The sequence below is a fragment of the Caretta caretta genome, chromosome 3 (assembly GCF_965140235.1).
Source record: "Caretta caretta isolate rCarCar2 chromosome 3, rCarCar1.hap1, whole genome shotgun sequence".
Classification (NCBI taxonomy): Eukaryota; Metazoa; Chordata; order Testudines; family Cheloniidae; genus Caretta; species Caretta caretta.
In genome coordinates, this window is record NC_134208.1 from 143449450 (window position 1) to 143464468 (window position 15019).

General features: G+C 37.4%; 1 protein-coding gene across 3 annotated transcripts in view; it reads right to left on the minus strand.

The window, feature by feature from the left end:
- AHCTF1 (AT-hook containing transcription factor 1) overlaps positions 1-15019 on the minus strand; it is an 84236-nt gene that overhangs the window by 56179 nt on the left and 13038 nt on the right. For 2 of the 3 annotated variants that reach the window (XM_075126982.1, XM_048843664.2), the window contains exons 2-7: positions 14635-14761; positions 13702-13955; positions 7177-7357; positions 6015-6222; positions 1771-1887; positions 157-241 (exon numbers count right to left, since the gene is read on the minus strand). In XM_075126982.1, the coding sequence (XP_074983083.1) occupies positions 157-241; positions 1771-1887; positions 6015-6222; positions 7177-7357; positions 13702-13955; positions 14635-14755 (966 nt within the window). In that variant the 5' untranslated portion in view covers positions 14756-14761. Of the gene's footprint in view, positions 1-156; positions 242-1770; positions 1888-6014; positions 6223-7176; positions 7358-13701; positions 13956-14634; positions 14776-15019 lie in introns of all 3 variants that reach the window. The other variant, XM_075126981.1, reaches the window with a different exon arrangement.

Below are 15019 nucleotides of genomic sequence, written 5' to 3' on the forward strand. Positions count from 1 at the left end.
CCATGCAGGTAAGGCATGAGACCCAAGGCCTGAAATTAGTGTATTCAGAAAGACATGAGGATGGTATCCCTAGCCCCAACCATGACAGCGAATATTACTGTTTCCAATTTTAGATTAATACACGTTAGTTGTATTTCACAGACATACATACTTTACCTCATACATGATTTGTCCTGATGCCAAGCGTTTTCTGTCACCAAAGGCTAACTGCAGCAGATGCAAACTCACAACATCTCCTTCACTAGAAAGAAATTACAAGTTTGAGCATAATTTCAGCACCTTTGTAATCCACCTGAAATATCTGATAAGTAGCTATTGCCAAAGCAAAGCAGAATCATATTGTATTGCACATTTAAAAGGATGAGGTCTCTGTTATAAACTGGAAAACAACCCACTTTCCAAACAATTACAATTTGTCATATTTGGACAATTGTAGGAGAAGAGGAGATAAATTTGAAGATTTTTTCATTTGGCACTCGGTATTTAATTGACTGAATTCCGGAACTCTGCTTTTTTTGCTTAACTCCATGGACTTCAGATTAACGTTAACCACACAATTTTCCAGAGCGTTAACATTCATCTATAAAAAACACTACCAGCATCAGTTCTTTACAATGAAATGTTAATGCAGGAACCTTTACCAAAAGAGCCTTAAATTTAAACTTACAATCTACACAGCATGCTCTGATTGTATTATTTTGTCATGATATGAAACTAAAGAACCACCAAAGTTCTGAGTTTGAGAAAGAATGATTAAAAGGATAGTTACTTCTGTTTTGCCTACTTTCTGAAAACCTGAATTAAAGTTTTTATATAAAAGCATTCCCCAGGCTCTTGGGAAACAACCAAAATACAACAAAAACAGCTCTAAGACAGCTATTTGAATAAATGTAATAAAAAACTGCTCTGAAAGCCACAACTCAAATGGAGAGAGTATTACACAGGAAAGAAAAAAAAGAGTGTACAAAATATATATAAAACATATATATACACACACACATATATATACTGGTGCTCAGATATAAGATGATGGGTACCTTATAAATGTCAAAGACAGAAATAAGGGGTCATGAAATACCTTTGATAACGAATAGTCTTCCAAGACAAGTGATAGTAGCTTATCACTTGGGACATTTAAAACCAGACAAAACAAAACACTAGAAAATTGCTCTAGGAAAAAGGCATTTCTAGGTGTTCATCACAGTAGTACTCAGTAGGTCCTGTCCCTCTGTACTTGCAGGAGATCTATGAAAGCTACCTAAAAGTCAAGTATAAAGCTTTTTGTAAAATACAAAAAGTAAAGTCATTTGCATGGCTGCAACTTTCACTGGCATTTCACCAGTGCTATAATGGTTTAAATTCTATTTACGAGAGCAATTAAGATTCACAATCCCATTTTGTAGCAAGAAGGCAACAGATTGAAGTTACACTTCAAAGCTTCACTACTTCTCAGCTATTATAGAGATGGCACTTGTGGTTCCATTGTCACGGTTAAACTGAGTACACTTACATTTTCTAAGTGATCAAAAACATTTTTTTTAAAAAATGCCAGAGTATATTCAAAAAGAAAGATTGAAATGATTCATAGCTACAACACTACATATTGACCCTTCAATTGTAAACAAAAATGTAATATTAAGGGATCAAATCTCCAATTAGTAGCCCAGGGAAAGATTTACATTTATAACACGTTCAGAGTTGCGTATGTATGCCCTCCCAAAGTCAGTTGGACAACAGATCATTTAGTTTTCTAAATCAGTCTTCACTCACCTTTCTTGTGTAGACTGAACTGCCCATAAGTAACAGCAATTGCGGGGATCATTTTCGGGTTCTTGAAAAGTAACAGCATAGACAGGTATCCTCCCTCCTTCCAGCTGAAAGTGGTATCTAGAACAAAGTGGTGGGAGGAATTAAATCAGGTGATTAGATGTCTGACATTTATCCTTCCAAGTGTTCCAAGCAGCACTTCAAAAGCCAAGCATTTTCTCATGCCAGAAATACTTACAATTATTTAAAAGTTGATTTTAATTTTAGAGAACATTTTTAACAATTTCAGAAGGATTTAATAAAGCTAGACAATCGAGCAACATGACCGCAAATAAACTTCAATGTAAATAAGTACAATATTATGAACATTTGGACTACTCACACCTTTTGATGTGTTCTATGTTTTTTCCTGGGTGATTGTAGTTAAATGAGCAGTCAGCATGAATAGTTGGATGGAAAAAATCTGCTCGAAACACAATGATGACCAAAAGAGCAAACAAGTAGTTGGGTTACTTTTAGGACTTCTACCTGTTTCCTTTTGATCAGACCAGAAGTTTTCAAAAATGCTATGTAATTTGTTTAATCCAGCTATGTAAAATAAACTTAATCTTTCCTCAGACTCATTTGAATTGGAAGACCTTCCAATGAGTCTTCTAATCCAGTGGTTCTCAACCTTTCCAGACCACTGTACCCCTTTCAAGAGTCTGATTTCAGTCCCAAGCGGCAAGGCTTCAGCCCAAGCCCCACCACCTGGGCTGAAGCATGTAATTTAGCTTTGTGGGGCCCCCTGTGGTGTGGGGCTCCAGGCTATTTCCCTGCTTGCCACCTCCCAATGCCAGCCCTGCACTTGCAACACCCCTAAACCTATCCCGCGATCCCAGGTTGAGAAACTCTGATATAGCATACAGAGCAATATAAATAAGTCATTATCTATATGAAATTCTAATTTGTACTGATTTCACTAGTGCTTTTTATGTAGCCTGTTGTAAAACTAGACAAATATCTAGATGAGATGACGTATTCCTGTAAGATCTCTGCATACCCCCTGGTTGAGAACCACTATTCTAATCTATCCCCTGCATTGTTGTAGGATCAACGCATTCTCTCTCCTTTGACTCTTCTAGGAGGAATGTCCAGCTTTGAACATCTCCAACAATGGAGTAGCCTGTTCTATTTAACTGAAGTTTTACCATGCATCTGAAGGAGTGGGGTTTTTTTACCCACGAAACCTTATGCCCAAACAAATCTGTTAGTCTTTAAGGTGCCACCGGACTCCTTTTTGTTTTTGTGGATACAGATTAACACAGCTACCCCTTTGATACTTGGTACCTAAAACCATTTCTTTCTTCCTTCTTTCCTTGATGATTAACATAAGTGGTTTGGGATAAATTATAACATTTCCTTTGCACACCTGACAAGGTAGAACTCAAACTAATTATCTGAGCATTTTATTATAGGCCTGATTTTCAAAATTTTATCTTTTTTGCCTATCTCCTCTGAATTGTCTTTTTTCAAAATGTGGTACCTAAAACTTAACACATTGTTTCCAGCTGAAATCAAATCAGTGCCAAGTAGAATTAATTACCTGTTTCTAGACTAAGGGGTTTAAATACCTTTGTCTTTGTGACCTACTCACTCTATTTACCCGAAGCCCCAGAACCTTCTTTCTAGTACAACCACTTACCAATATTGCACCCTTGTATATGTACACATTCGACAATATCTGGTGAGCCATTACATGTTTGCTTAAATGAATCTCATTTTGATTTAAGTTAATTTTCTAATCTAATAATGTATTTTAATCCTAGCCTCTAGAATATTTGCGGTCCTTCCCCATGTTTCTATTGCCTAAAAGTTTGATTGGCACACTCCTTGTTCTATTCTTCAAGATCTTAGCAAACATGTGGGATCTATTTTTATCAAGACAGTATTATTCTTTTAAGAAAAAACAACTACTTACCCATCTAATTAACACTGGAAAGCATAAATGCTATATATTATTTAAGCATTTTACAAGCCAACAGTGAAGATATAACCCACTTTCCCAGAGAAAGAGGACATAATGTAGAACCACATCTACACACCCAGAGTCTGTGGCCCACTATATAAGCATCCAGTTTTCACTGATACATCCCTTTAACCACATCAGTAATAGATGAGACACTGGAGCAGTGATAGAACAAGAGTGACCAGTCCCAAGGTGGAACAGTCTCCAATCTCAGTCATGACTGGAATGTGGGAAAGGCTATTTTTCAGGCACAAACGATCTGTTAGATGTTTTAATTAGGGCTGTCGATTAATCACTGTTAACTCATAGGATTAACTCAAAAAAATTAACTGATTAATTTTTTTAATCACCATTAATCGTAGTTTTAATCGCACTGTTAAACAGTAGAATATCAACTAAAATGTATTAAATATTTTCAAATATAATTATTTCAATTACAACACAAATACAAAGTGTACAGTGCTCACTTTATATTATTTTCTATTACAAATATTTGTACTGTAAAAATGATAAAGAAATAGTATTTTTTAACTCGCCTCATACAATTGCTTTAGTGCAATCTCTGTTGTGAATGTACAATTTACAAATGTAGAGTTTGTTACATAACTGCACTCAAAAACAAAACAATATAAAACTTTAGCGCCTACAAGTCCACTCAGTCCTACCTCTTGTTCAGCGAACCGCTAAGACAAACAAGTTTGTTTACATTTATGTGAGATAATGCTGCCCACTTCCTATTTACGTCACCTGAAAGCAAGGTATTTACGTGCCAGATATGCTAAACATTTGTATGCCCCTTCATGCTTCGACCACCATTCCAGAGGACATGCTTCTGTGCTGATGATGCTCGTTAAAAAAACTGCAATAGTTACATTTGAGAGTGAACTCCTTGGAGGGGGGTGGGGGGGAGAGATTTCATGTAATAGCAGTCTCAGATGATGATCCAGCATACATTGTTTGTTTTAAGAACACTTAACTGCAGATTAGACAAAACGCAAAGGTACCAATATGACATTTCTAAAGATAGTTACAGCACTCAACCCAAGGTTTAAGAATCTGAAGTGGCTTCCAAAATCTGAGATGGATGAGGTGTACAGCATGCTTTCGAAAGTCTTGAAAAAGCCACACTCTGATGCGGAAACAGAACCACCAAAAAAAAAAAAATCAACCTTCTGCTGGTGGCATCTGACTCAGAAGATGAAAATGAACACGCGTCCCTCCGCACTGCTTTGGATGGCTATTGAGCAGAACCTATCATCAGCATGGACACATGTCCTCTGGAATGGTGCTTGAAGCACGAACTAGCACACTTCAGGTGACATTGTAAACAAGAAGCGGGCAGCATTATCTCCTGCAAATGTAAACAAACTTGTTTGTCTGAGCGATTGGCTGAACAAGTAGCAACCAATCGCTACTAAGGTTTTACATTGTTTTGTTTTTGAGTGCAATTATTTTTTGTACATAATTCTACATTTTTACGTTCAAATTTAATGATAAAGAGATTGCACTATAATACTTGTATTAGTGAATTGAAAAATACTATTTTTTGTTTTTTACAGGACAAATATTTGTAATCAAAAATATAAATTGAGCACTGTACACTTTGTATTCTGTGTTGTAACTGAAATCAATATATTTGAAAATGTAGAAAACATCCAAAAATATTTAAATAAATGGTATTCTATTATTGTTTAACAGAGCGATTAATTGCAATTAATTATTTTAAAATCACTTGACAGCCCTAATTTCAATCTGTCCCACTGGTCTCATCTAAGATTTTAAGTAGTCACAGAGATATTTCTAACAGTTATGTAAATAATATACTTTAACTTTGTAAAGAAGTACACCTAGCTGTGACAGGGTCTTGGAAAAATCATTACAGTAAAATCAATGTCTTCTAAATTTCCCTTATTCATTATACACTACTGAAAGATTGAACTACTTTGCCTTAATTTTACACAAAGCAGTTCTCTCATATTCTAGTCATTATAACCAAGATTGTTTATTCTGTAGGTGAAGCAGTTAAAGGAATCAGTTAAGAGAAAGAAAAAAAAAATCAGTTAAAACCACTAAAAAAGATTAATCTAGGATTGGCTTCTAAAGGTTTCAACACTGTATTTAAGAATTTCAACACTCAGTATTTGATCAAAGTTACTTTTCTATTTAACCTAAATCAGTTAAGTGAAATAACTGAGTTCCCCGCCTCCAGATATTGACATACATATAAAGGCATACTTACTCCTTCTTCAAGGTTTTCATATTCCACAGTGAAAGATAGCCATCTGAGAATCCCACAACCAGCTGATTGCTCCTGCTTATGTAGCATAAGGTTGTTACAGCTGCTCCCGATGGACTTAGTAACTGGAAACAGAGATGTCGTCCCTCTCTGGTCACAGCTTCTCTTATTTGTGGGATTTCAGCAGGGATCCCAGTGATCACTTCTAGGTCTACACACACAAGATCATGCAACATAAGAGGTTACATTCTTCAGTTTTTTCAGGATAAATGTTAAGAGCTTAGCATTATGCTATATATTATCAAATACCCTACTCCCTGTCAAATGTGCAGTTTATGCAGTGTTTTCAATTAGTATTTATGCTTCAAGCTCATTTTAAGAACACAGGAATTATCAAATTGGATTAGACTAGTAGTCCATCTAGACCAGTCTTCTGTCCCAGATACTTTAACATACAAAAATCCACATAATAGACAATTATGAAAAAGATTGGTTCACAGGGTAAGTTTCTTTCTAGACCCTGTCAGTTAGTGGTTTACTTATGCCCTCAAGCATGAAGTTTATTTATATCCTTTAAGCCCATATTCAAAAGCGACCCCCACTATGAAGCCACTAAGATATCTCCATAATAACGAAATGTTGGATGCAATTGAGAGATTCTATACATCCAAATGCAGGTTTCCTTGTTTTTTAAATTAGGGTTTTTAAATGTCCCTCTCCTTTCCTCTACGTGCCCATGCAGAGGAATTATCATTTAAACCAAGTGTTTTAAAAAACTGTTACCTAAAATTACGTACAAGATCATATTTAGGCATTTAACACACCTTCTTCCATTGAAGTCAAAGGCAAACTTCCACCAACTTCAGTGGTGTAGGGTCAGGCTATGTATAAGGATGTAAGAACCTAAATTTAGGCTTTTTTGAAAAAAAGTTTTGGCCTTAAGAACCAGAAGATTAGAACATCTTTCAAAGAAAGAATTAGCACATCAGCTAAGAATTCATGGTGTCAAGTAGGCTATTATAAGTAGTCTTAAGCCAAACAGATCTTAAAGACACAGGATGCTTATGTTTTACCAGATAGGAAATGCACATTCCTCATTTAGGAAACTTGAGTTTTCTTACTTCTCAACCAGAAAATCTGTTTAAATATAAAAATGCTAATTTACCTGATGCCTCTATTTCATTCTGACTACATGAGAAATCATCCAAACAAAGGTCAATCAGCAGGATATGACCAACATCTGTAACCACAGCTGCCACACCAAAAAGCCATCGCAGACTCTGGTGCAAATGTTGAGTGCTGACACGAGCTCCACCATGATTAATTATGGGTTCAATAGCGGTTACCTAGAAGAAAACTACATGTTAACTTTTAAGCCATTTGACAAACTATAAATAAAGTTTTGCAATGTAGTACAGGACAGAAGTTGGCATATTAGGAATATGATTCTGTAATTACTTTCAAATTCATAAGATTTAAAAGAAAAGTATTTTCTCAGATTATTAAAAAAAAATTTACAGCCCTGAGCAGGAGAAAGAAGGGAGTCCATTATATCCTCTAATATTTTTTAAAGGAATATCCTAAGATATTGTACTACAGTTAAATAAAATACTCTGTAAATGGTGCTCTCTAATATTGCAGCTTACCAGTTTCAGCTACCTGTTTGAAAATAATATTTTAAGGCAGCTTTATATTAAAAACTCAAAGTGCAAGCTGATTCTTCCTCTGCTCATATGATGAAAAACATTACCAATGTGAAGGACAGTGCCTTTCCTGTGAAATATAAATTGTACTTGCTATGTAATCTCATGAAGTTTTAGGTGTTCTGTAAATTATGCTATGTAGTGACTAACCTGCCTAGAAAGATGGGCCATTTTCACGATAATTAAACATTCTCACTAACAATTGAAGGCAATTATCAGGATAAGACTATGCAAACCACATCTATATATAGGTTGCATTTGATTAGACTAACCCCCCTCCCCCCAAAAAATCATCAGAACAAGTCAGAAATAAGGTCTTTTTAAATGCACATCCCAATGTACTTTTGGGAATACTGATGGAGGAAATCAAGCAGAAAACAAAATTGTGAGAGGCCACCATATGTCTTATATGCAAAGCTAGCCCTGGCTGAACAGGAAGAAATGAAATGAATTACTGGGTAATGAAAGCATTTTCTCTAGTTAACTTAAGATTAAAAATGTGACTCTGGATGTGCTGAAGTGCACCCCAGGAAAATACTCAACACTACAGTAGAAGTTTTAATGTGTGCAGCCTTCTGCACTAAAACTGTACCACAGCACAGCAACATACGCTATCCCTTGATTCTCTTATGAATTAGAGGCTGAGCATAACACACAACAGAAATAATGGAATGTTTTGTGTCACAGGGAAATGGTTTACATATAGGGCCCTATCAAATTCACAGGGCCGGGGGTTCTACCATGCACCAGACTAGTTCTGGCCCGGGCTGGGGAGGGACAGGACTTCCTTTTCTCCTGCAAGGGCTGCTCCCAGAGCCAGGTCAGACCCACCTCTGGGAAACTCCCCCAGCTGCAGGAAGCTCCACTGCTACTACCTGGGAGCCCAGCTTTGAAGGCAGCACAGAAGCGAGGGTGGCTGTAAGTCCCCCGACCTGGGTGGGGGTCTGTGGCCCCAGCTTTCAGCCCCCCCGACCTGAGTTGGGGGTTGCCAGTAAAACTATGATATATGGTAAACTCCCCCCCCATACCCTGCAACCCTCACTTCTGAGCTGCTGCTGGTGTGGATTTAGAGCTGGGAGTCTGGCCAGCAGCTAGCAGCAGGGCAGAAGTAAGGGTGGCAATCCCATGACCCCCCTACAATAGTCTTATGACACTCCCCTGACCCCATGACCCACTTTTGGGTCAGGACCCCCATAGTTACAATACCTTGAAATTTCACATGTAAACATCTGAAACCATGAAATTGACTATTTTTAAAATCCTGACTGTGAAATTAACCAAAATGGACCCTGAATTTGGTAGGTCCCTAGTTATGTAAGAACAGGCCAAAGAGTCTCTTGCCTCACGTGTTAGCCGGGGGGGAGGGGTGACGATGATGATGATGATGGGGGGGGAGGGGAGATGGGACACGGATCTGGAAGCTACGGGGTACATATGTACTGGAGCTGGAGAAGTAATTTCCAGCTCAGGTAGACATACATGCCCTAGCTTTGATAGTGCACTAAAATCAGCAGCATGTATGGCAGTATAGGCTAGCCACCCTCAGCACTTACATAGGGTCACAGATGGGATCATACTTGAGAGAGCTAGGCTGTCCCACCACCACAGCAACCCCGCTATTTTTAGCATGTTAGCTCAATCAAAACTACAGTACAGAATTACACCTCCAGCTCCACTGCAGACATACCCTCCGTCAGGGTTTATTGTGATTACACAGCCATGGAGTCCAGCATTCATGTCAGTCACAGCAATTCCGATCTATAACTATTTCAATTGCCATCTTTGGGTCCAGATCTCTATAAATCAAGCTTCCTGTTTCCCACACTAGTCAAAGGATTATCAACAAATTTTAAAAATGGATTAAAAACCTTGCTGAATTACTCCTGGTGGCAGCAGTAAGAAGAAAAAGTACTGAAGTAGGATGCTTGCTGAACTCCCTTTCTACAAATGCTGCTTCTGGTTTCTTTTTCTTTATGTAGCTTTTTTCTTTAGCATCTGGCTGCAAATAAGAGTATTTTTTTTGCTTTAACATACAAACTTCCTAGCATTTTCCTTATTTCGAATTTACTTTTCCATGTGGGAGCCTCTGAAAGAGTATTTTTTTCCCCACTGTGGTACAGCCTGGGTTTTTGTGTTTCCCTATGCCATTGCCAACTCATATTCCAGAAATGAGCAGACTAAGAGAACTTTCCCCAGCTCACTGAATCTGAACGTTATTCTTCTGCTACCATGCAAATCTGAAAAGTTCATGAAAATGTTTGTTGATACTTTCTCAAAGCAACCATTTAAAAGTACTAAACCTGTGTATCATTGATGTGGTCCATTTTTAGATTCCATTAAAAACACTTCTGAAGCATAATATTTTTAGTCACTCTTTTTGTTTGTTTATTTTGCTAATCTGTTTTTAATTCACTCCTTGGGAATGATTACGTCTTTTAATATGAAAACACTTATGTTAAAGCTGATTTAGGTGTTAATAGTTTGACACCTTGGCCCAAATCAGAGGGCCCAAATCAGTGTAACTGGCATAATTTAACTGACTTCTAAAAAGGTAAGACAATTTTTATCCACTGAGAATCTAGCCCATAATTTCAAGGGTTCATTAATGCTTTTAAAAAAAGGACAGAAGAAATGAATTACAGAAAATGAAAGCTAAAATTTGTTCTAAATCATGTTAAATGTGTTGAATACAAAACTTACCCACACAGGGCTACAAAGCCAAGAGAAAAGCTTAAATATTTTAATAATGAAGTTCACAGCAAATTAGTGAAAGACTGAACACACATTAAATAATTAGTTCTTTGTCTACACTGAATTTTATTTGCTTCTCTACATTCCTAATCACAGCTCAGGGCATTCCAATCCAATTCAGTGACTGCTTCTAATTCCTGATTAAACTAACTTGAGTCTAATGGCAAGATTGGTAGAAAGCAAAATGAAAGCCACAGGTCAAACATGTTTGTAAAAATGTATACTGTTTATTCAACTCTTCCTTGGGCATATATAAAATATATCCCACATAATGTAAGTCTATATAGAGCACAAGGCTATCAATAGTAAAAAAAAAAAAATTCAGATAACCCTTGCCTTCTCTCTGAAGTTTCCAGGCCTCTACCACCCAACAGCCAGCCTCTCCTATAAATACGTTCATGCTTTCTCCACAATTTTTAATGCATGGGGAAAAACTAACAGAACAATCTACTTGCTGATCATGGCTAGGAAAAGTGATGACCTGTGACCATCCCTCTTACCTTGCCTTCCTTTCCCTACTTCCTTTGTCTTATTAACTTCCCATTGCTTTCCCAACCTGAATCTCAATCTTTTTTGAAAAGCCCAATAAAACATGTAACAAAACTATGCCAATTCTTCACCAAATTAATTTGCTTATATGTTATATACCATCCTCTACCCTTGATTGTCTGTCTTGTAAACTAAGCCCTTCAGGGGAGAGAAGGAAGTCTCGTGTTATAGTAGCATCCAAAGGGTGCTGGACTAATATAAATGCTTACTACTACAGATGACACTCAAGAGTTTAAAAACCCCTACAAAAGAGAAGAAGACTCAAACTGCTCAGAAAAGGGAGGCAGTGAAAGAAGTCACTGTGAAGGTAACTCCAATTGTTGCAGATACTAAGACGATTGAAGTGCAAAGAATCCTTCAAGCTCCTAGCAACCTGATTTGGACATTGTCTACTTTCAGAAAATTTGCATATTTGTTAACTACATTGATTTACTAACAGTTGGTAGCTATACCAGTGAAAGCTTTCTGAATGTAGACAAAACCATAGTGAGAGGAGTACCCATGAATCAAACATGCCAGTCCAAGGGAGAAGGAACTGTCACTTAAATGCCTAGAAAGATCTCTATCCTTCCCACAACAACAAAACAGGTTTATATAACTAAGTTAATTAATGTGTTCTTTGCCTGCACTACTCAAGTTTCTCTCTTCACTTCTCACACAACATTGTTGTGGCAATTACAGGAATTAATTAGAGAAAAGCAGTATTAGGCCAGTATAATACCTTTAGCTGGCAAAACTATGTAGCAGGTAGAACCAAGGAGAGGTGACCAGACAACTCTCTGCAGACCACTAAATGTTCTCTGAACCACAGCTTGAGAACCTCTGGTTTAACAAGGGGCAATATCCCTACTTTCGATTCTTCATCCTGTGGGAGAGGTAGCATTGGGGCTGAGGCCAGTAATGAGTCAACAGAGGGAAGGATAGGTTTTGTGGAAAAGGTGGACATCTGATTCTCCTTTAGTCCCTCTAATCCAAGTTAGAATGTGCCATCATAGAAAGTTACAATATTTCCAACTGGGATCGTTGTTCCATCTCAGTAAGCAATAGCTACAACTTTCTATTGGCTAGTTTCCTTAAGAGAAGGATGACTGAAGGTCATAAACCCAGTAGAGCAACTCCAGACAGTTAAACCAGTTAAGAAAGTAGGGTCCAAGTCCAAGGTGCTTCTTTTTAGATTGATACTATCTAATTTGGGGGTACCAATCGTATTTGCAGGAAACAGACTTGCAAGGAAGTTGTGCTTCCCACTAGATGCAAGCTCACCTGTGGATATGAAGATAACTGGTTTGCTAATGCCCCCTGCCTTATTCCAAAACACAAAAGAAAGTTCACAAGTCTAAGCGCACAGTCTCCGGTTAGCTAGTTTGAGATTCTAAGGGAGTCATTGTAATTTATTTACAACACAAATCAATTTCTAGGATTTGCAGTTTTATTAAAGATATTGTCATTTTACTCAAAGAGCTTTTAAGAATATGTGTCGGAAAGAGGCTTAAAGTATACAGGGTTTGGTTGTTTTTAGGTTTATATGAGCAACTGGTTCTTCACATCTTTCATCCCCTTCTACTCACAAAAATCATAGAAATGTAGGATTGGAAGGGACTTTAAGAGGTCATCTACTTCAGCCCCCTGTTTTGAGAGACCTAGCAGACTAAGCAGACCTAGATCATCCTTAACAGTTAGCCAAACATCTAACTTGCTCTTAAAAATCTTCATTGACGGGAATTCCACAGTCTTCCTTGGAAGCCTATTCCAGATTTTAATTATTCTTATAGTTAAAACGATTTTCCTAATATCTAACCTAAATCTCCCTTGCTGCAGATTGAGTCCATTACTTCTTGTCCTACTTTTGGTGGGCACGGAGGACAGTAATCAATTGTTCTCTTTATAACAGTCCTCAACATACTTGAAGATTTAGTTCCCTCCCAGTCTTCTTTTCTCACGACTACATATGCCCAGTGTTTTTAACCTTTCCTCATAGCTCTAGTTTCCTAAACCTTTTATCATTTTTGCTGCTCTCCTACGGATGCTCCAGTTAATCCATGTCTTTCCTAAACTGTGGCACCCAAAACTATACACAACATTCCAGTTGAGGCCTCACCAGTGCCGAGCAGAGAAAGACAATTAGATATGACACTCCTGTTTTCACACCCCAGAATATTAGCCTTTTTCACAACTGAGTCACACGGCTGGCTCATACTCAATTTATGATTCACTATAACCCCCCAGATACTTTTCTGCAGTACTACTCCCCAGACAGTTATTCCCCATTTTGCATTTGATTTTTCTTTCCTGGGTATAGCACTTTGCACTTGTCTTTATTGAATTTCATCTGGTTGATTTCAGACCAATTATCCAATTTATCAAGATCATTTTTAACACTAGTCCTGTCCTTCAAAGTGCTAGCAACCCCTACCATCTTGGAGTCACTTTGAATAATCCAACAGCTAAGAAACCTGTAGTATCTTGTTCTGTAGTACAAGTGAAATTTTTTTTTTTTTTTTTTTTACTTTCAGCATTAGTTAAGAGACAGTTGGTACCTTCCAACCCAAGTTCTGATATCAAGATTAAGTCCACTATGTACTGTAAGTTGGTATTTTTGCAACCATCCATATAAAACCTTCCTCGAAACAGAATTCTATGGCATACAACAGAACAGAAGCTTTGCTTTTAGATTAAAAAGTACGTACCCTTCCTGGAAGAACAACTGCTTTTACCACTCTTGATACTCCAAGGTCATACAGACAGAGAACACTCCCTTCTGCTTCTTCCAATCCAACTAGAAGTCCAGTTCTTTTCTGCCAGGAAAATTCCTTCACCACAAGGACAGTGGGTGGGTGTTCATTTACTCCATTGAAACGATATGCAGACAGCCGTTCTCCCGTGATAGAGTTTACTACCTCAAGCTGAGGACCACAGGCCAAGTAAGCCAGCCCATTTCTCCCTAAAGTGAAATAAGGGGAAAAGTTTATGTAAGAATGATAAACACAGAAGGATTCATTTGAAATTATAAAATCTTAGATGATGATTTGGGGATGAGTCCACCCAAAATAGTTTAGTTAGAAATGTACATAGTTTTAATGTATTACTATGTCTAAGTTTGAGACTGGGCACGCATACACACATACAAAACAGAATTAACATACACTCTTTTACTACAACATGAAATTTAAGAACAATGGGATCTACACAGAGCTAGGACCAAGTGGGTTACTGAATTACAGGCAACAGCTTAAAAACAGCAGCATTTTGGGAAAACTCACCTGATATGAACCTCCTGGCTTCATAAAGCTATTGGTAAACTCACCTGATACATCTTAATGGAGCCAACACATTTCACAAGTAAAATGAAAAGGAGTACTTGTGGCACCTTAGAGACTAACCAATTTATTTGAGCATAACCTTTCGTGAGCTACAGCTCACTTCATCAGATGCATACTGTGGAAAGTACAGAAGATCTTTTTATACCCACAAACCATGAAAAAATGGGTGTTTACCACTACAAAAGGCTGTTACTCTGCCACAAGTAAAATGTATCACTACTATATGTATTTAGATAACCCACACTCACAAGTAATTATTAATTCCAATATTAACAACAAGTTTCAGAGAAAGAGGATTACCTCCAGCAAACTTCCCACGAAGTACAGATTCTAGTGTTATCTCATCTTCTCCAAGTGCTTGAACAGTCACTTCTGGAAACTGCAGCAGACTGCTTGTTACCTGAGCGGTTAGGTCTCGCATACTTCACTGTAAATAAAGAACTACATTAAATAAGTATATTTAGTCAGCACCTAACAAATCTGACATTTTATAAAGAGTTTGTCAAACAATACAACACCCTGAATTATCTGTAGTTCTTTCCATCAGATCCAATAGTATCAAAATACTTCTCCCTACAACTTCCTCCTAAATACCTTCCTACAAGTATGTTGTAGCAACTTTAATGGCCCATTTTGTAAACTTTGGCAACTAATTTAAACCACCACCTTTGGATAAAGACAGGAG